The sequence below is a fragment of the Tiliqua scincoides genome, chromosome 8 (assembly GCF_035046505.1).
Source record: "Tiliqua scincoides isolate rTilSci1 chromosome 8, rTilSci1.hap2, whole genome shotgun sequence".
Taxonomy (NCBI): Eukaryota; Metazoa; Chordata; class Lepidosauria; order Squamata; family Scincidae; genus Tiliqua; species Tiliqua scincoides.
In genome coordinates, this window is record NC_089828.1 from 2,699,331 (window position 1) to 2,721,876 (window position 22,546).

At 47.1% G+C, this 22,546-nt stretch overlaps 1 protein-coding gene and 1 pseudogene across 5 annotated transcripts in view; one reads left to right on the top strand and one right to left on the bottom strand.

The window, feature by feature from the left end:
- AGBL1 (AGBL carboxypeptidase 1) overlaps positions 1–22,546 on the bottom strand; it is a 419,500-nt gene that overhangs the window by 278,763 nt on the left and 118,191 nt on the right. For all 5 annotated transcript variants that reach the window (XR_010794779.1, XM_066634750.1, XM_066634748.1 and 2 more), the window contains exons 16-17: positions 21,137–21,281; positions 17,615–17,768 (exon numbers count right to left, since the gene is read on the bottom strand). Coding sequence is in view for 4 of the 5 variants with exons in the window: in XM_066634750.1 (XP_066490847.1) it covers positions 17,615–17,768; positions 21,137–21,281 (299 nt within the window). In the remaining variant the exon portion in view is untranslated. The remainder of the gene's footprint in view (positions 1–17,614; positions 17,769–21,136; positions 21,282–22,546) is intronic.
- On the top strand, positions 8,891–9,009 carry LOC136659674 (5S ribosomal RNA; annotated as a pseudogene).

A 22,546-nucleotide genomic window follows, 5' to 3' on the forward strand; every position in this document is an offset into this window, starting at 1 on the left:
GCGCTACCGAAAGAGCAGCCCACATGATAATTGCACCTCAGCAGCATCCCCCTCTCTCAGCCCTCTAAGTCAGCTCCTTTCCCCATTCCCCATGTGAGGCCTCCTTCCTTTGCTCCTTCCCAGAGCCTCAGCAGAAGCAGCGCTGCTGAAAGGGCAGAGCTGGGAGAACCAAACTGCCATATGGACCAAGTAAAGAACTTCTGTGGGTTGTATCCACCCTACAGGCCTTGTGTTTGACACCCCTTTTCTAGAATCCTCCTCCCAGAGGAAGTGGGTAGAAGGGGCTGCAGATGGACTCAGGGGCTGGCTCATGGCAAAGGCGCCATTGCAGGGTCTTCAGGTCACTGGTAGTTTTTGCATTATTAAAGGTCCACAGTTCTCATGCATCCCCAAGGGCAAGACCGCTTGTTGTTTGCCCCCAGCTTCAGGTATTCAGAGACACACTACCTGTCTGTATGGAGTCCTCCTTAAATGCCCAGCTATACGGAAAGTGCATGTGCTTAGTGCTTCAACATCTCCTTTGTTATAGCATCTGGATCAGTCCTCTTTTAGATTAGGACCGGGGTGTGGTGGAGGGGGGGGGGCTTTTAGGCTTTGTCTCCCCCATGCAGGGCTGTCACACACTACCCTGGCACCCAGAGCAGTGATGTCACAATGCCATGTGACGTCATGATGTCACTTCCAGGTTCTCCCCAGAGGAGGAGGTGATTGCTATACCAGCTTTGTGTGCTCCATTCTTCCTCCTGTGGAGCATCCCAGTCAACACTGTGAACAACAACCCCTCCTCCAGAGAGAACCTGGAAATGACTACCTTGCACCGCTTGGGAGGAGGGAGTACTTGCTGTGGCGGCTCCCCATGCTCCATTCCTTCTCCTATTAAGGCTCCCTCTGGTACGCAAAGCTGCCAGCACCTCCTCTGTACCTAGGGTGTAGCCTGGAGGGGCAGTCATGTGCCCCTGTTTGGGGCAAGTGCCCCTCAGGCTCTGCCCTAGTTACAGCTCTGCCCCCACAGCCCTAAAAAGGCTTCAATAGTCTTTGAAAAGGCTTCAACACTTGCCTATGGAAGCTTTTTTCTCTTCAACAAAATAGCAGCCATGTGAGGGACGGCGGTCTTCATCTGAGGCAAAGTGGGGGGGGGCACCTCCTTATGCACTAGTTCTCAGGGGGCTCCAATAGGTATCCTTTTGGTACTGAGAGGAAACAAACACAGAACCTATAGTTTGGTCCTCGGTTATCATGCATAGCATTTGAACATATGGAAAATGAAGCTTCCAGAGCCCTTTCTGTCGTCTGAAAAAGCGTTGCTGACTCTCCAGGAGTCGGTTTCATTGTTCGGTGTTATTGTGCCTTCTGTTCTTTTTCTGCTTCGACAGAGCTGTGAGCAAAGAAGGACCCTGGCATCAGGGAGCCGTGACAGGCAAGACATGACCTGATGTGTGAAACAGAGCTAAGCGGCTCAGGCTGCCAAGGGCCGGGATTTGCACAAAGGCATTCGCAGGCAGTCTTCATCTCCGGCCTGACAAAATGCACTTTCCCCAGCTCAGCTTCAAAATGTCTCCCTTAGTCATGTCCTGCTTGACCTTGCAGCAACACTGGTTGACTCACTGCGATCGCTCCCCCCAGAAGCACAGCTACAGGGGAGGAATCACGGTAAGTATTGCATGTGCTGCAATGCGCCATGTAAGTGGCACTTGCCGTTGCTGCCCAGAACGGCTCCAGTGGCTTGGGGGCGGGGCACTTACATGGTGCATTGAGGTACCTGCAATACCTACTGCTACGTTACTCCCCACCCCCCAACATCAGGACTCTTGGCCAAGTAAGGAGCAGGTTTTGTTCCTGTTGAAGCGAAGGATGTGACTTCAGAGCTGGCCCCCAGACCTGATCATCTCACTTTAGCCTCAGGTCCAGGTCTCACTGAGGCAGTAAATTAAGGGTGGGGTCACCACTTTGATCTGAAAGTGGGAAAGTCATGTGACTGCAGCTTCTCCCACGCACACGCAAAAACAATCTCTAGAAGAAGACTTCCATGTCAGAATAGTATGAGAGAGGATGTTGCTCCAATAGTGCAATCCTATACATGTCTACTCTGAAGTTCAATGAGACTTACAGCCCAATCCTATCCCCTGCCAAGCTACAGCATTCAACCTCACCAACAGAACATGTGCTAAATGCTTTGGCGGAGGAGGAAATTGGACAGCCTGCAGTAGGTAAGGTCTAGAGGGTAGAGCCTCCGTCTGCCTGAAGATAACATCCACAAGGTCACCAGTTTGAGGCCACCAGCACCGTGCGACCTTGGAGCAGCTGATAAGCTGAAGCCGAGTTATTCCATCTGCTCTGAGCGTGGGAGGATGGAGGCCAGAATGTGAAACCAGATCAGAGTGAAACACCTTGAATGTAGTCATTCTTGAAAGAAAGAACCTTCTTTGAAATTGTAAAAATCCCTATTTAATAGGGATTTAATAAAGCCTGCCTATGTAAACCGCCTTGAATAAAGTCTTGAATAAAGACCAAGAAAGGCAGTATATAAATACCTGTTATTATTATTATTAGGTAAGAAAAAATACCTCCTGGTAGGGTGACCGACCATCTGTGGGTCTCCTCGGACCTGCACCAGCCATTTTGCTGGCATGAGTCTGAGGAGAGCTAGGACGTTGGGTTGCAAAATGGGGGATAGGGTTCAGTGAAAATCACTGTTGCCTGATCGATTCCCTCCTGCCCTCAACACGGCTCTAGTTCCTCCCCCTCCCTGCCCAGTTACTCCCCCTGTCCTCCCCACCACGAATTGCCCCCCACTCCAGTCTACCAGTCGTGCTGCCATCTGGGGGCAGTGGGATGCTGTTGGGTTGGGCCATTGCACACTTTTCTGAGAGCAGCTACTTCGAGCTTCAAAGCTAATAACCAGCACTATGCTTTGAGCTCTGAAAAGGACAGGCAGTCCTTACAACAAAAGCACCATTGCAGAAACACACTGTTGAAAACAAAGGGGTGCGTACCCCTGGAACAAGGGTTAAATCTGCCCTCCGGCCCTGTTGACCCCAGCCATTAAGGATTAGCCATGCTCCTGTCAACAGAACCCCGTTCTGACTTCCATTTCCTGGCCACATCAAAATGCAACACCATGCTGGGTAGGTCAGAAAGTTGGGTAGGAAAGTGGGGATGTGGCTTTTTCTATCTTTAGAAAAAGATATTTCAATAGACGTTGAACCGGACCTCTGTCTAGCCCAGATTCCCCTTCCACAGCAGCCTGTTAAGCGAATTCAGTGAAGGGAAAAGCGGGGAGGGGGGGGAAGCCTTGTAAAAAGAATTATGCAGCCTCGAGGAAATTACATTTTCCCCCTACAACTAAGTAGCATGACAATTGCAACTGATAGAGCAAATTAAATTCTAAATGCACTAGTGATTTGATAGATATTGTTTTGCAAGTGCTATGGAGAAAGTTCGGCTGTTGAAAAAGGGAGTTAAGATCCAGAATGAGCCCTGTCAGTTCTGAAACTCAAACCAATTATGCAGAGTTCATTAGCATAAATTTAGGGATGGGGATGGACGGAACAGAACTGAAAGAAAAGCAAAGGATCCTGATCACCTAACTACATATTTAAGCACCGTCTTTGGTGAACTACAAATCGTTCAATCCCAAATTTTGTTTCCACCCTTGACAAAGCACCCCATGCTACTCCAGAAATCTTTTCCTCTTAATCTAAAGAAGCTCTTCACCATGGGGTAATGTATTGTATGTAGCCTGTTATTCAGATGTCTCAGCCTACTCATGAACCTCACCAAAAGTCACACCACTAGCCTCTATTGTTAACCATGAGTTGCCAAATGGGGGCATTACAGTCTCCAGGGCCAGCCTGAGAGCAATTTGACAAATTGGGCCAAATTGGGCCCCGTGCCTGGAGGGGTCCCACACTGGGGCAGTTAGTGGAGCTTCCGCAGTTGACACCATGCTCTGTAGCTAAAGCTGAGGCATGGAGTCTTCCATGGTGAGGCATTGCAAGGAGAGCATAGAGAGCAGACCATTGCCACTAGACAACCTTCCCTCCTGCCAGCCCTGGGTCCAATTGATTTGAAATTTCCCCCAGAAGTGTCGCTAGAGCGATGCAGGGGATGTGAGGGGCACGGGCCGCACCAGGTGACACGCACGGGGGGGGGGGGGTGATGTGCACTAGTGATCAAAATTGCTAAAATTGCGGTTTGTAGGAATAATACATCACATTATATACCATTCAATGCACAATTTACAGTAGAATGCAATAAAAAACAGCGTGAAATATCTCCACTATAAAAAGTTATGCCCCCCCAAAAAGAAAACAAAAATGCAACTTTCTTATGTGACTAAAAAGTACATTTCCTTAATTCAAAATGCACTCATGAGACTGATTGTTTGAAGAGTCATGAGATATTATTATGACACAGCATGGAACCAATAAGATGTTAGTAAGGTGACACTCTGGGGGGGGGGGTGACACCACTAGTGACCAAAATAGCTAAAATAGCGGTTTGTAGGAACAATATCATCATGTTATATACCATTCAATGTGTAATTTACAGCAGAATGCAATGAAAAAAACCACACTGAAATATCTGTGTTCTATCAAAAGGTATAGCCAAAAAACCAGCGTGGCGGGGCAACGGTACATCACCACACCCACCACCCAGGTCATTGCCCCACCCACTGCATGGGAGGAAGTCCATCATGGTGATGATGCCCTAGTAATGCCACTGATTCCCCTCCCCCCCGGAAACTGTTGGTAGTGATGCCACTGCTAGGTGCCTCACTGCCACTGCTCATTCTGGTGAGTAAGGGGGCTCTGTGGGGGTGAGTAAGGGGGCTCTGTGCATTGGGCCTCACAGCTCCTAAGGCCAGACCTGCCAGTCTCAATACATAAATTCCACCCATTCCTTAAAAGAGTGATAACCTGTGGTCTGCATATTTCTGCTGGCCAGTTCAGGGACTTTCTAGTTGTGGGTGTCATAGGAACAACCTTGATGTGTCCAATCAAGGGCTCTCTAATCTCTGGCATTGGGTATACTCCCAGGTATACTGCCCCTGAACACAGAGGTTCTACTTAGTTATCCTATCTGAACAGCCATTGCGGAAAACAGGATGTTGGATCTGATGAACGTTCGTTCTGGTCCAGTAGGGCTCTTCTTATATTCTAACTCTGAATTGCCTGGTTGACTTGCAGGGCATAATTTGCTCCAGTAACAAAGACACCAATATCTAAATCCAGCTTCCACTGTTTTACGATTCATCTGGCATGAATGTTTTTGTTGTCTCAGGAAGGATTAGGTGGGAAGGAAAAAGGAGAATCCTGTAACCGCTATTAGTGGTGGCAAAAAAAGCAGAGCCATTATTTGGTTATTAGGAAAAAATGGCTGAGCATCCCATTCATTTTCCTCCCTTGTCTATTCACCCTGTGTGCATGTTCCAATAATACTACAAAAGGAATGTAATAATGCTGTGGTGAGTGATGAATATCCAGGCTTTTTTTTTTTTTTTTTCCAGGTGAGAAGTGCTTTATTGTGACTAGAATAAAAAGAGACAGAAAGCACTCATTCTCAGACAGACACTTTTGAGGCTGCTCCGGGGATAAGTTGCATGAAGATTGCTGCTGGGGAAAAAATGTTCCAGACCAAAGGAAAAGCTGATAACATATGCACCCATTAAGGTTATCAAGTTCCCACTACGCTTTTGCTGAAAACTATATTCAGACTGAATATTGAGGCTGCTGCTCGGGCAAAATCCCTGAGGAACTCTACAGGGAGCTTGAAGAATGACCATAAGAACATAAGAAAGACCACCTTTACAATGGACCTGTATGGTAGGCTAGTGTGACTGTGCACATTTTTTATCTTGACCTTTTTTTGAAGGTGTTCAGGTAGGCATACATGGTTCTCTCAATTTACCACAACCCTGTGAGGTAGGTTAGGCTGAGAGACTCTGACGGGCCCAAGATCACTCCCTGAGCTTCGTGGTTGAGTGACAACATGAACCCAGGTCTCCCTAGTTGTAGTTCAACAACAATCCTGTGGCAAGGAGTTCCACAGACCAACCACATGCTGAAGGAAAGATGCTGAGAGCAAGAAGAATCCATTCCCAGAAAGAGCCATAACTAGGGTGAAGCCTGAGGGGCACCTGCTCCAGGCACTCCACCAAGCGGGATGTATGACTGCCCCAGGCTCTGCCCTAGTTATGGAGGTGGTGCTGGTGGTTTCGTATGCCTGGCCTCCTTAGGAGGAGTGGGGCACTCAAAGCTGCCAGCACCTCCTCCAAGGAGAACCCAGAAGTGCTCCACAAGGCAGTCACTTCCAGGTTCTCCCTGGAAGACAAAGCACTGTCGGCTTTGCATGTCCCACTCCTTCTCCTCTGGAGGCTCCCTGCCTCTATGGAGAAGGAACAGGGCACACAAAACAACTGCAACAAGTGCTCCATCCTCTGGGAAGAACCCGTTGTGACATCACTGTCCCCAGGTCCCAAGGCAGTGACATTATGTTGTCACTGCCCCGGGCAGCAGGGCAGTCTGCCACAGTTCTGCTTTCAGTATCCTCTTAGTGGTGCACACTAGCTACACTAGTAAGGGTAGGCAGCAGTGGAATCTGACTCCAGCTTGGGTGACAGACTGACTTGGGTCATTCTTGCCTTAGCCCTTTTCAAGACTTGTGCCTGGAAGGGGTGGACTCCATTTCCTGAACACTTGCCCAAGACACTGGGGGGAAAAAAACTGGTAATTTTCATTTTAGGTTACTAATTACCCAAATTCATTGCAGATTTTTATGAACATGTACCAACTCCGCAGGTCACCAGATTGAGAGAAAAACTGTATTTAGGATCACGGTCAACAAAGTTTGGGAAACTCAACGCTAAAAAAATACCCTCTTCCGATAAGACTCTCTCCTGGCACAGAAAGACTCTCATAAGTCCTGCTAGAAGGCCTCGCTGTCTCCTTTACAGACGACCACATCTGACCTTTTCAAGTACGCCCCTCCAGCACCGAGAGAGTGACTGGAATTTACTACCGAACCTGGGGGAACTGAACGCTTGGTGAAATATAGTTTTTTTTTTTAGTCTGTGTCACAGTCGGAGCCTGAGAGAAGAGGTCTAGCAGTAGCTCAAGGCACTCTTTTGCCATTTAGAAGGGTGGAGAAGGAGTCCACTGCCTCCTGAGTGCCGTATTTCATCGCTCTACCAGACAAACATTGGTGATTGGAAACACAGCATGTGCAGGCTATTTGAAGGCATCTCTGCCAGGGAAAGGAGATGGATTCCCACCCACTCCGAGAAGCAGGCTAGCAAATCATCGCTCAGCACCAGACAGGCCGCAGTGCAGCCTGGGTATCCTTCTCCCTAATAGCGGACTTAGGAGGTTGAGTGCCTACCAGTGCAGGTGTGACACAGCGGAACCAAACTCAAGTCAAGCTGGAGTGATTTTTGTGGGTTTGGTTTTGTTTTGATCATGCTGTCGTACCACGACCCCCAAGGGGCAGTGCCAGTTGGCAGACAGGTGTGGGTTTTGGTCCAGCGCCACTGAGTCAATAAGCAACACTAGATGTGGAAGGTTCAGAGCAGTGTTTCTCAAACTGTGGGTCGGGACCCACTAGGTGGGTCGCAAGCCAATTTCAGGTGGATCCCCATTCATTTCAATATTTTATTTTTAATATATTAGACTTGATGCTACCATGGCATGTGACTGCATTTGGGGAAATGTTACAGACCTGTTCTTTTAACAGGTTATTGCGTATATGATAGCAAATGGAACCTGCTCCTGGGTAAGTGTGGGTAGGATTGCAGCCTAGGATTATTAAAACTATTCCTGCCCGATGATGTCACTTATATAGTCATGACATCACTTCCGGTGGGTCCTGACAATTCTCATTCTAAAAAGAGGGTCCCAGTGCTAAATGTGTGAGAACTATTGGTTCAGAGGATTCTTTTATTAAGTATTGCATGCAAGCAGATCCCAGGAGACAAGCTGAAATCTGGGGACCTTGGCTGGCTGATGTGGTCCATATTTATACGCTTCACACAAAGAGTTAGGTGGGGAAAACAGAAGACTTCTTGGTATTTTTCCTACTCAAACCTTGTCACCTTTTGGCCTCTCCCTATTCATTGTGACATTCGGCTTGCGGTTTTTTGCTAACTTTTTCATTTAATTTTAGCACCTTTGCAAAGCTTTGCAGACTTTCTTGTCAGCAAGTGTCTGGTTGTGGTTAACTAAACTTTGTCAAGCGGTCAGCAAGAAGCAGTCAGTTAGTGTCACGAGCTTTCCTCTAAAATACACACTCTTTCTCTCGCAACCCTCCCCCCCTTCATTGTACAGGAATCGTAACTCCTTGTAGCTTTCACAGATCTGGCTTTACCTGCTTATGGGGGGGGGATCCTTTGAAGCAGGAAAATGGACGTCAATGCACTTCCACAGATTTTCAGGGACTGTCTTCAGGAGACACCCCCCCCCCCAAAAAAAAAAAAAGAATAGTTCTGTGAAATCAGCATGATCTTCGGGAGACATTGGTAGGGCTTATGAGGATGGCAGTAGATTATATCTTTTAACTAGAAAAAGCTGCTTCCTGTGAGGGTGGCGGCAATAGCAGTGAACACTCCTCTTGTCTTTCTGGCTGCTGGTTCCTGTGGAGTGCCATTTTCTCTCCCAGAGTAATGCCCCAGTTCACACTGGAAGAGAAAACAATGCTTACAAGAGGAGCATTCAGAACTGCTGGCAGCAACTTTTCCCAGTTAAAAGACAGAACCCTCCACTGGGGGGAGAGGAATCAGTTCTAAAATAAGGTGGTGATTTCTACTTAATAAGGAGCCTCCCTAGGTATGGAGAAGTCGATCAGTCTCTCTGTGTCTGTTTAAAGCAGCTCCCTGAGCTTCCAGGACCTATGGAATGCTCCGGGCTCTGTTACCCTGCACATGCCCAATCTCGTCTGATCTTGGAAGCTAAGCAGGGTCAGGCCTGGTTAGTACTTGGATGGGAGACCACCTGGGAATACTGAGTGCTGTAGGCTTATACCATAGTCTTTTGAGACTGAAGGTTGCCAACCAACCATTTTGAGCAAAAGTGTCAGCTGGTTAAAACAGGCACCTGAACAACACAGGCACGTGTGTGGATTAAAATGGGGGGGGGGCAGTGGGACAGAGGGAATTAGCCCACTCAAGCCTTTTAACAGCTTATATAGTACACCTCTTACACTTCTCAGAACGGCCATCACCTTCTTGTTTATAGCCAGCTTCCAAAATGGCCCTCAAGCAGTGTGTAGCAAAGCAGGAGAAGGCCTCAAGGATATGGGGCAGAGGTGTCCTTTTCCTTTTCCCTCCTTCTGGAACACCCTGCAAGTCCTGCGTTCACAACAAGATCCTTGTTCTAAGGAACAACGTGACATAGGAAAGACTAGAACGGGGTGTCCAAACTTTTTGGCAGGAGGGCCACATCATCTCACATCATCGTACCAGCTGCGACCTTACTTGGATCGTGCAGACCTGGCCACGGTGATCCATGCCACGGTGACATCGAGGTTAGATTACTGTAACTATGTGGGGCTGCCCCTGAAGACGGTTCAGAAACTACAATTAGTACAGAATGCGGCGGCCCGTGTGGTCACCGGAGCCAGGCGGTTTGACTCTGTTAGCCCGCTTCTCCGGGGGGCTACATTGGCTGCCCATTCGTTTCCGGGCCCAATTCAAGGTGCTGGTTTTGACCTTTAAAGCCCTATACTACTCTGGGCCAGGATATCTTAGAGACCGCCTACTCCCATACAATCCGGCTCGTCCTCTCAGGTCATCAGAGAAGGCCTTTTTGCAAGTGCCACCACCCAAGGAGGTCCAAGGGGCGGCTGCAAGAAATAGGGCCTTCTCGGTAGTGGCACCAACATTATGGAACTCCCTTCCCCTTGACTTGAGAATGGCTCCCTCTCTTGAGAGCTTTCGGCGAGGCCTGAAAACACTGTTGTTTAAACAAGCCTTCTGATTTCTGGCCTTCTTAACTTTTTTATACATCTTTTAGTTTTACAGGCTTGATTCCTCGGTGATCTGCTCTTTTACTCTTTTAATCTGACTACTGTTTTTATGGCCCTGTAGTGTGTTTTTAAATGTTTTTATCTGCTTGTATTAATGTTTTTAAAATCTATTGTTTTTTTTAATATGTTGTTAGCCGCCCTGGGTCCCGTTAGGGAGAAGGGCGGGATAAAAATAAAGTTTTATTATTATTATTATTATTATTATTATTATTATTATTAATCTCTCTGACACAGCGTCGGGGGCCGAATTTATTTACATTTCAAATTTGAATAAATTTGCATAAATGAATATATTAGAGATGGAACTTGTATGAATGAATGAAGGTCTTGCAGTAGCTCAAGGCCTATAAAAATCCTTGCACAAAGCAAGGTTAGCCTTTCCTTCTCTGCCACTGCTACATCACAGATGTGAAACAGCAAGCAGTGGAGAGAACCCTTGTCCCACAGCTCATGCGAGAGGTCAAACAGTCACTTCACACTGAGAGCAGTTGTGTCAGGCCAGCGTGAGCTCCAGTAAGTCTCCGGAGGGCCAGATGCTCATTGGAGACTGGGGGCTCCCCGCGGACCAGAGTGTGAGTCCCTGAGGGCCGCAATTGGCCCTCGGGGCCGGGGTTTGGGTACCCCTGGACTAGAAGAAGGATAGGTTGGACACTTGGCCATCATGACACTCTCTTTGAATGTCACTTTTCAAAACTTGAGCACCAGCCCAAGGTGACCGCTGTGACTTTCCCCCTCGTTTCAGATTCCAGCTGAGGAGGGCAGGCTCCTTTGGGACAGAACCTCTCCAACAAGCCTGTAATCTAATTAAGTTCCTGTTTGGCTATCAGATACTGAATCTGTTCCTCAGAAAACTTATTGCAGGGGGGAGGAAGCACAAGCCCTTCGTAACTAACATGCAGCCAAGCCCCTCACGTGGGAAACAGACATAGTTATAATAACTCGGGAATCAATAATTCATAAACTATAATGCATTATTAATCTATTATTGAGGCCTGAATTACATTTAATGAGATTAAGCTGATTGGAGAGCTAAGCTGTTTGAATCATCCTGATTTAATCAATGTGCTTAATTAAACTGTGTACATTTTTCCACACGTTCATTAGTTCACAGCACCCGTCAACTGTAGCCATTTCTTGCCATTCTCCACTCCAAGCTCTTCTTTTGCTGTTTTCTTTAGGGACAGTTCTGAAAGGAAACAGCCCCCACTTTTGGAAAGAAGGAATCCCCAACAGTGGCAGCTCGCAAAAGTTCTGCCAGATTCCCTCGCTGAGTTCCACTGCAGGAGACCTGCCCCACGTGCTTGGTCTGAGAGTATCATGAGATGATGCTGATGGAGGCATCAGAGCTGTTAGCATGGCCTCACGTTTACACCATAAGAATATACAGAGGTCCCCACTGGATAAGAACATAAGAAGTACCCTGCTCGACCGAGCCAAAGGACCATCTAGTCCAGCTTCCTGTGTCTCACAGTGGCCCACCAGATGTCGCAGGGAGCATACAAAACCACAAGAGACCTGATTCCTGGTGCCTTCCCTTGCATCTGGCATTCTGAGGCAGCCCACTTCTCAAATCAGGAGGTTGCACAGACCCATCACGGCTTGTAACCTGTGATGGACTTTTCCTCCAGAAATCTGTCCAATCACTTTTTATGGGCATCTAGGCAAAATGGGACCTTGCTTGGGCTGTGATTGCACAGTGGGCCCTCTATGTCTACAAGGGATCTGTTTCAGGACTCCCTGAAGATACCCAATTCTGTGGATAATCAAATCTGTGCAGAGGGCCTCATAGAACCTCACAGACACAACCAGTAGTACCTCCCAGACATGACCAGAAGGCAGTTCCAGTCACATCCAGGAAGTCCAGTGAGGAGGCACCTGCTAGCTCAGCATCCATGGATAATGAAATCACTGGATGCTGAGCCCATGGACAAGAAAAAGATCTGCTTCAGGGCAGCAAAATGCCCTCTCTCTAGTTTAACATGATTGACCCTCACTGGTCACAATTCAGGGTTTGAGAGAAGGGTCATTCCCACCCCTACCTGCAGATGCTGACGACTGGATCTGGGAAAGGCTGCATGCAAGGCAGGGGCTGAACCGCTGAGCTGCACTCCTCTATTTATGAGCACGGGAATAGTGGCATAGCTAGAGGGGGTGCAAAGCACTAAGTTTTACAGGGAGCCTCACTGCAGCATGCAAGGGGCTTCTCCCTCTTCCCTTCAGAGCCATTCCAGGTGGTGGGAGCAAAACAAAGATGTATGCCTGGAATGGCTCCAAAGGGGAGGGGAAGGGACCCCTGCACACTACAGTGAGGCTCCCTGCAAAACTTAGTGCTTTGCACCCCCTCTAGCTATGCCACTGGTATAGGAAGCTTCCTTTGGCTGAATCAGACCATCAGTAATTGAACCTGAACCCTTCTGCATAGAAAGCCTGGGCAAATGAGGACAATGGAATTGAGTAAGCAAACATGCTTTGCATGAAGAGGCAAGCGGGGGGTGGGGGGAGGAGATAGAGGTGACAAGGGAGCAGACTGGCAGCAGGGCCAAAAATGTAGATAAGAACATGATGAGTCATTTTGGCTCAGAGCTCTCCTTGGACCCCACAGACTCCCACTGCATCCACTTCACTGTCTTTGCTTAACTTGGGCATTAAGTGCCTGGCTCCGTGACAGTTTAATTTCTCCCATCGGTGCCGTTACTAAGCTGTAAGCTGCAGTTTGAACATCACACACAATCAAGCGTTACACTCATCACCGCAGAGTTGGTCCCAGGCAGAATCCTGATTACGACTGACAATGCAAGAGCCGGTCACAGCATCTTGCTTAACATCCAGACTGCAGAATGAAGGAGCAGGCATGGCAGTGGGGCTGTGAGACAAGGTAGCATCGTTGGAAGAGGAGTTTGAGAGATGAGAGGCTCAATGAATTGTATGAGGTTTCTCTTCTCAGTAACACTCTTCTGAGGACAGAGCGACATTTTAATAAGCAGTTTCGTATAGCTTGACTAGCCGATTCCTATCTCCAGAATTAGAAAAGGGCCGGGGTGTTGGGATGTATAAAACATTCAGGCCTCAATATAGTCATGCATAGAAGATGAACACTGGGATGGCTCTCTAGTCCTCGTTCTCCTGTGTTCTGCTACTGATGAGTAATAAGCAATTATTGTTGGAGCCAGGGGAGAATTGCAACAAGCTCAAGAGGAGCTGTTACAGAAATGTCACCGGGTCGTCTCTAAGACACTGGCGGGCGCAGTCTGGGGAACCTGGCAGTAGGGCCAAGAATTTGCTGAGGTGCCACTCCTTGACAGCACAACCCTATGCATATCTACTCAGAAGTAAGTCCCACTGAGTTCAGTTGGACTTACTTCCAGGTAAGTTTGTATAGCAGTGGTTTCCAACCTGGGGGTCGTGATTCCCCCAGGTATGGTGTTTGAATCATCCTTTTCCCCTTAAGGGGGGTGGCAACCTGGCAGAGACATGTAGGTTGACAGTGTCTGTCATTTCTGAGTTCTCCCCACTGCCACCCACTACAGGAAGATAAGAAAGGGGTTTTTACAGGGCTTCTTACTTACCCACATTCTTTCAGATGTTCAACAGAGGCAGCAGGAAGAACCTGGAAGTGACAGGCACCCTCACTTACAGGTCCTCTGTCAGGTCCCAATCCTGTCTTAAAGGGACAGGAGATTTGGAACCAATGGTGTAGAGGATTGTTGCCTAAGAAACTGTGAGCCTGATTCTTGTTGATCCACAGTGGCAACCTAATAATGAATGGCAGGGTTACTGCAGCTTGTGAACTTTGACAGATCAGGGGAGCTGAAAGGGGCTCTGCTGGCCTTACATAACTATGGCCAAAGGACTGAGCCACAGTATACTACTGCTGCAGCCTCACCACTGCTTTCCCGCTGAACTCTCGCCTTCCAGAACCCTTGTGACCTGACTGTCTGAACTGAGGTATATCACCTGCCTCTTTGCAGTTTTGGTTGCTGTGTTTGGTCCTTGACCTCTTGTTTGATTTGACTATATCACCAACTTCTGGTCCGTGGTCCGTCAGAAGACTGGCAACCAGTATTCTGCATGGATCCCCAAACTGAACTCCAATGGGGAGGAGGTTTGACTTCGCAGGCCCCTGGCAACACCATAGAAATGGGGCATGCATTTGAGGTGCTTGTGCCACAGAAATTTCAGAACTTCTTCAAGTTCAATATATGAATGGCATTATTTAAACATTAGCACACAGCTATAACGTCGTTTGAGAAGAAACAATTTTAGATACATCAGAATCTAAAACAGAAGCACATCAATAGAAATGCTTGTTTTAAAATGATGCACAGGATTTAAATATCTTCAAAAGCGAGTACAATCATAATTTTCACTCTTTATCCCCAGTTTACAGAATCAACACTGATGGAGAAAATTTGATTTTTTTTTTTTTTTGCTTTGATTATTGTGTCAGTTTGTTTGTAGTTGCCTTAAGTTATGGTCTTTCTTCCTTGAAAAACTGAACAGCAGATTTTTAATAAATAGGATTGTCGTCATGTTTCATACTGCAAAAAAAAAATTATTTTAACAAAGTTTATGCTGAATAAAATAGATGAGTCAAATTTTGCAAGTTGCTATTCTAGGACAGGCTTTAGGACATTTTATGACTTGCCCCTTTCTGTCCCTCACCATCCTTGCCAACAAGAGTAATTTACCCCACCAGGATCCCATAATCCTCCCACTGACTCTCTTTGTTTCTGAAATGCACAAAAGAGCATACTGCTTTATTAAACCATGGACAAATGAACCAGGTACTGAGCTTTGTGAAACAAGCAACATTGTACATGCCCTGGAAGAAAACAGCACTCTCCTAGAACAGTGTTTCTGAACCTGTGCTATGGGTACCACCAGTGGTACTTGAGGTGGTATCCGGTAGTACTCATGGGATCCCTGAACACCTGCCACCCAGCAGTAAGACCAGGAACATGACTCAACAAACAGCAGTGGGAGGCTCCAAAGCATGCTTTTCCATGCTCAAAAAAACCCTCCAGCCCACCCTGAGCCTCTTACTGGTGTCTGTCATGTTGCATCTGGCCTCCCAACCCAGAAGTAACTGGCAATGATGTCATCGCCAGTTACTTCTGGTGGTAATTCAGATAGGTGGACCACGTGAAGTGGTACAACGGAGGAAAAAGGTTGAGAAACACTGTTCTAGAAGAGAAGTTGAAAAAGAAGTAAAATCCCAAAAAAAGTCAGCTTTCCTTGGAAACCAGCATGGCTCAAAGCCCAACTAAAGTCACTGAGAATCAAAACTCTGTCCACAGTTCTTCTTCACGCTTCTGTGGGCTCAGACTTGACATCCCTGCCCAAACCATAGCTCATATGCACACTGGTTGCAGTGTAAGTTTCTCCCAGGGAGCCAAGCACTCCTGGGCCTGTGTCATCAAGGCCTCAAATGGCTGTGTTAATTGTGTTCTCTCAAAGCTGGGCCATCTGCCCATCTGGAAAGGTGACAAAGCGGGCTCCTTAAGCCAGCGTCCCTGTCCGTGGCACTAGAGAAGTTGTCAAAACAGAGCCAGAGGAACCAAACTATAGATGTTGATCAAAACAATGCCAAGGAATCAAGGATGGGAGGGGGGGAAAGGAATGCATCTCAGTGCAACTCCCCAAAGCTACAATTAACCCAGCTGCTTCAATGAAAGAAATACGTGCATTATTCTTTCAGCCATGCCCGCAGGCAGGCCTGCAGCCCACAACATGGCACTGTCTCTTTATGCCAATCCACCTAATAAAACAAATGGATCCTTCACAACAGCCCTGTTGTGATCATTACCCCAGGGCATGTGGTACCTTCACAAAGAAGCAGGTACCAGCTAATCTTTCCCTGCAACAACCATCACATAAGCTATTTCAAGTCATACTGCTCAGCGAAGTTTAAATGAGTTTATATTGCAGCTCTCAGGTCATGGTTCAGGATGTGGACTCACCTCCCTGCATTACAATCTCTGCGCATGAACTGGAGGTTGTCCATGACTTTGTGTACCTTGGCTCAACGATCTCTGACACTCTTTCTCTCGATACCAAGCTAAACAAACACATCGGTAAAGCAGCTACCACGTTTTCCAGACTCACAAAGAGAGTCTGGTCCAACAAGAAGCTGACGGAACATACCAAGATCCAGGTCTACAGAGCTTGCGTCCTGAGTACACTTCTGTACTGCAGCGAGTCATGGACTCTTCACTCACAACAGGAGAGGAAACTGAATGCTTTCCACATGCGCTGCCTCCAACGTATTCTCGGCATCACCTGGCAGAACAAAGTTCCAAACAACACAGTCCTGGAATGTGCTGGAATCCCTAGCATGTATGCACTACTGAAACAGAGACGCCTGCGTTGGCTCGGTCATGTCGTGAGAATGGATGATGGCTGGATCCCAAAGGATCTCCTCTATGGAGAACTCGTGCAAGGAAAGCGCCCTACGGGTAGACCACAGCTGCGATACAAGGACATCTGCAAGAGGGATCTGAAGGCCTTAGGAGTGGACCTCAACAAGTGGGAAACCCTGGCCTCTGAGCGGCCCGCTTGGAGGCAGGCTGTGCAACATGGCCTTTCCCAATTTGAAGAGACACTTGGCCAACAGTCTGAGGCTAAGAGGCAAAGAAGGAAGGCTCATAGCCAGGGAGACAGGCCAGGGACAGACTGCACTTGCTCCCAGTGTGGAAGGGATTGTCACTCCCGAATCGGCCTTTTCAGCCATACTAGACGCTGTTCCAGAACCACCTTTCAGAGCGCGATATCATAGTCTTTCGAGACTGAAGGTTGCCAACTAACGCAGTCTAGTGTTGTTTTGCATCCTTTTCTCTGATGGCATGACTCAGCCTCCCTCGCGGCGCAACCCCACTTATAGAATATTCTCCCCAAGGAAACTCACCCTTTCTCCTTTCAACCCCAAATGAAAATCATTTTACTTGCCCTAGCCTTTTCAACTCTATCCTGTTAAAACAGTCTTTTGTATTGTTTCATACTGGTGAGGTTGCTTGAATGAATTTTTGTGTGTTCCATGTTTATTCTAGCAGTTTGTAAGCCATCCTTCAGAGGGTTTTTATCCTCAAGGGAAATATAATAAAGACATAAAAATTTCATGCGATCTAGAAACCTGACATGCACCACCCTCTATGTGGAAAGCACACAGCGCTGAATGGGATGGCAAGAAGTGGGGAAAGCATCAGGAGAGCGAAGACAATGCTTCCTGAATTAGTTACCAGTCAATCAAGATCACCCAATGAACAGGATGAGGTCGCTATTCCATTCAACCAATCAGCAGTGTCTGTATGATGCTGATAAAGTGAGATAATAGAATTCTAAGGCCAGGCAGAACTCTCTTGGGGTGCCACAACTGAAAAGGTCCTTTTTTGGGTTCCCACCTATTGTACATATGGTAGTGGAAGGACCTGAAACAGGAACTTTGAACTGGAAGATAATTCTGAGTAAGGCAGGGGGTGGTTCTTGAAATATTCTGGCCCCAGGTCATTTGAGCCACACACATCGTTACTCGCTTCAAGTCTTCCAGACAGAATGGCAAACATAAAGAAACAAACAAGCTCAGAAAGTACCAGCGACTTACAGAACTCTTCCCAGTCATCGCTGCTTTCTGTCTCAGGCATGGCCGTGATCGTGAGCAGAGGGCAAGCGTTCCCCCCCAGAGTCCGGCACAGGGTCTGCCTCCGAAAGTAGATTTTCTTTGTGTTCCTGGTTTGTTCCAGGATGTCAAGATGAGCCTGGAAGGGGGGGAAAAGGATCATAATGATATAAGTAGAGTACAGCTGGATCAAACCAAAAGCTCAAACCCCCAACTGAGCCTGTAATTCAGTGACACAGCACATGCTTGACACGGTTAGTCCAAGGTTCAATCTCTCTCCTCCTAGCAGAGGGTGACCAGGCGCCCTCTTTTTCCAGGACATGTCCTCTTTTTTAGCCTCGTGTTCTGGAAAAGAACTTAAATGTCCTCCTTTTCCCTGTGAGCGGGCCCCTGGAGGCAGTGCATAGCCTTCGTGTAATTAATAAATTATACGTAATAAACTACATGCAATATAGTTTTAAATTTAATAATAAGCAATATAGTGTTTAATTTAATCAATATGAGTGTTTTTAGCTTTTATTTAGTCCTGTCCTACCTTTTTTCTAGGCTGTCTACGTTTTGGGATGCCTCTTTTTTTTATTTTGACATCTGGTCACCCTGTCCTAGCAGGACTGTGAAAGAGTCCCTGAAGAGTTGGCAACACTGGACCAACTGCTCTGACCCAGTATAGAACAGCTTCATGAGTCCATATACATCCAGGTACCAGAATTTTTAAAGTCAAAAGTTGGCACTCTACTATAGTTCTATATAAGAACATAAGAACAGCACACTGGATCAGGCCATAGGCCCATCTAGTCCAGCTTCCTGTATCTCACAGCGGCCCACCAAATGCCCCAGGGAGCACACCAGATAACAGGAGACCTGCATCCTGGTGCCCTCCCTTGCATCTGACATAGCCCATTTCTATATGAAGCTACATGAGCTGTGTATCTATTCACAGCTATTTTTTATTTACCATCCTGAAGCAAATACAACTATTCATTACTCAAAGCAACAACAGCATTGACTCCTGCCCCTTTGCACGGTCTCCGTTCAGCATTCATAGATGTGCCATAAATACATCTGCAGTTATTAAATGTACATTAGATTATGATCAGTGTTTCCAAGCCACTGTTTCCATACGGGATTTTATCATCTTTTCAAATGCATTGTACAGGTAATTGAGCCCTTGGGTTGCTAAATCACTTTGAATTCATTACTGGTTGGGAAGAAGGGGAGAAAAAAAAAAAACACTCCACATTTTGCATGGACATATGCTGGAAAATAAAAGCTAATGATGTGCAATCATGAGCAGAATTTTGTTCCTTATCCAGTCTACAGAAATGGAACTGTTTTCCTGTGACAGAAAGTTAGAAGCCCTGGCAGAAAGTTCTGAGTTATTTTAGCTGACCTGGTCAAAGTCATTGCTGAAAAAATGTCCAGAGTAATCATGATTTTGTCCATGTTGGAAAATGAGTGCCTCACTATACCTTCGTAATGCACACAGGAGAGACACCTTCTGTATTGGCAACCTTCAGTCTCGAAAGACTATGGTATCGCGCTCTGAATGGTGGTTCTGGCACAGCGTCTAGTGTGGCTGAAAAGGCCAATCCGGGAGTGACAATCCCTTCCACACCGGGAGCAAGTGCAGTCTGTCCCTGGTCTGTCTCCCTGACTATGGGCCTTCCTTCTTTGCCTCTTAGCCTCAGACTGTTGGCAAAGTGTCTCTTCAAACTGGGAAAGGCCATGCTGCACAGCCTGCCTCCAAGCGGGCCGCTCAGAGGCCAGGGTTTCCCACTTGTTGAGGTCCATCCCTAAGGCCTTCAGATCCCTCTTGCAGATGTCCTTGTATCGCAGCTGTGGTCTGCCTGTAGGGCGCTTTCCTTGCACGAGTTCTCCATAGAGATCCTTTGGGATCCGGCCATCATCCATTCTCACGACATGACCAAGCCAACGCAGGCGTCTCTGTTTCAGCAGTGAATACATGCTAGGGATTCCAGCACGTTCCAGGACTGTGTTGTTTGGAACTTTGTCCTGCCAGGTGATGCCGAGGATGCGTCGGAGGCAGCGCATGTGGAAAGCGCTCAGTTTCCTCTCCTGTTGTGAGTGAAGAGTCCATGACTCGCTGCAGTACAGAAGTGTACTCAGGACGCAAGCTCTGTAGACCTGGATCTTGGTATGTTCCGTCAGCTTCTTGTTGGACCAGACTCTCTTTGTGAGTCTGGAAAACGTGGTAGCTGCTTTACCGATGCGCTTGTTTAGCTCGGTATCGAGAGAATGAGTGTCGGAGATCGTTGAGCCAAGGTACACAAAGTCATGGACAACCTCCAGTTCATGCTCAGAGATTGTAATGCAGGGAGGTGAGTCCACATCCTGAACCATGACCTGTGAAGAGACACCTTCAATTCATGCTAAATGTAGTGCTTTCTAAGGCTGAGCTGAAACTATGCATCATTTTTCAGAAGCATTTTCCACAGTAGTGAAAACCACCTCTTTCCCTTACCTTCTTTTCTTTTTTCTTTTTAAGAAGGTTTGCTCATAAGAACATAAGAGCCCTGCTGGATCAAGTCAAGAGCTGATAAGGGCTCATAATTACACACTGGGTAAAGAAAGATGTCCTTTTGGCTGTTCTCACTCTTCTGTCAGTCAATTTGAATGGATGACTCTAAAGTGGATGTTAAGCAGTGCCTGTGAAAATGTTTGCACCTTCCTTAGCATCAGTCTATCTTGCTCTCCTCTTCTCTCAGAGGGCTTCCTTCGCCCTCAAGTGATGTTATCATATAGTCGGTGGCCAGCTAGGCTGGCCTCTGAACAACCCTCCCAGCCCTGATGGATTGACTATGTAGAATAGAGACTTTCTTCATTCAATGAGCTAACTCAACTGGCTGGCGACCAGGCTGGCTCCACTAGCTCTGCACCAGCTTCCCGATCCTGCACATTGGGCCTTCACAGCCAAGTGGCATAGCTAAGGAAGTTCAGGGGGGGACATTGCTCCAGGTACCACACCTTGAGAGGTGTCTTAGAGCCCTCCAAAAGGCATTTCCAGTTTTTGCCATGAGGTTCACCCCCTCAAGGTGTGGTACCCAGTGCATCAAAAGGTACCCAGTGCCCCTCCTAGACCACAGAAGGCTTCCTGGAGGTCTCCAAAAGGCACTTCCAGGTCTCACCTTTCAGAGGCCTCTAAGATATTGTATGGGGGGGGGGTGTTAAAAATTTGGGGGAATGAAAAATTTTTGCACCCTTGGGTGCCAGAAGCCTTAGCTATGCCACTGTCACAGTCCTGTCCCCCAAGCCAGCCCCAATCAGGCAGCAGCAGTGGGCTACTGGATGAGCAGTGACAACAACTCTCTCTCCCACTTCAGAGAAGGAAAGAACAGAATCAGCTGGAACCACTGCAGAAGTCTTCAGTGGTGATTCCTCCCTCTCCTGCAGGAAAGGGAACCTTCACATTCATATCATGATAAAAACAACTTTGACCCAATTGACTGCGCCCACTCACTCCAAACCCATCAGGAAAACCAGTTTTACCATCATGGCGGAGTAGGTGTAAGGGTAGTGGTAGGCCAGGTAGCAGACATCTTCTTTGTGTGGGAAAACAACACTGAAGGAAAGGGTGTAGCAGGATTTGCCTTGAGCACCTTTGGCAGCCTCAGCAAAGGGCCGGTAGTGGTTTCTGGTAGAAGAGGAAAGGAGAGAGATGAAGTCACATTTTTGTACCATCTTTTGGAACCAAAGCAAGAAAGCCTTTATGGTTAATCTCTTCAATTCCAAATGCAATCCATATTCCACACGCAAGACAATCACTGTCATTTCAAAAGTGAGCTTCTGAAACTGACTTAGGACTGTCACTTCCGGACCTGGTCATATAGAAACACTTTTAAGAACAAATATGCCCTCCCAGGTTTTGATAGGCAGGCAGGTGCACAGCAGGGTTCCAAGGTCAGCTTTCAGGTAGATTCAAAGTGAAATTGGAGAAAAGCAACGTGTTTTAACACCATTTCTTGTGGTTGCACAACTGCTGTAGGGGCTAATCAGGTACAACAGCAAAGAGGGCCCATGTCCCTTAAATAAGAGCAGAGCCAAGTTAATTTCAGAAGCAGCACTAGTTAAAGTATTTCTTTTACACACAGCTGAATCATAATTTATAACCAGACTGAACACCATCACAAAAGGTCTTTATTAATCAGGGTTGTTGTTTTGCTCCCACGTCACTTGGAATTGCAAGGGAACCTTTATCACCAATCGTGAAATGTCACTATGCTTGTCTTGAAAACTTTTAAACTAGCTAGTTCTTCAAGGTTCTTCAGGAGGCCTATCCTTTGAACTGGATTATTATTATTTTTTTCTGACTCCCCTCAGTTCTCTTTCTTTTAAAAACTCAGGTTATCACAAAATGGAACATTTGTGGTCAATTCAAGTTCGGATCTTGGGGGTGACACCAACCCTAGTGACACCAATGCATTTAGGCTTGTGTGTATGACATTGTAGTTTATTCTGCATGGTCTGGTATGGAAGGAGATCCATCATGGGGATGACGCAGTGAGCTCTCGCATCACGTGACGCAAATCCGGAAGTGAATCACAGGCCCAGCACAACCCAGAAACCACTTCCGGTAGCCCAGAAGATTGAGAACCACTGACCAACTTTAAAGCAAAGCAATGTTAAATGAAACAACTGTGAGGACTTGCTGTACAGGAATGTTTAGCCCTGTTCTCCTTCCATACATTCAATGAAGTAGTGGCAGTGAGGGGTGGGACTACACTGGGTGGTCCTGCCCCATAATCAATGTGTTGCCACTAACCCCACCTACTGCCCCCATAGATTAGAAACAGCGTAACGCAAGACCCTCTGCGTGTACAAATGTACAGCCCAGAATGTCCATTTCTCTCCAACCTGCTGCATCCAGTAATTTAAGACCAGTATTTTTTTCCCTGATTT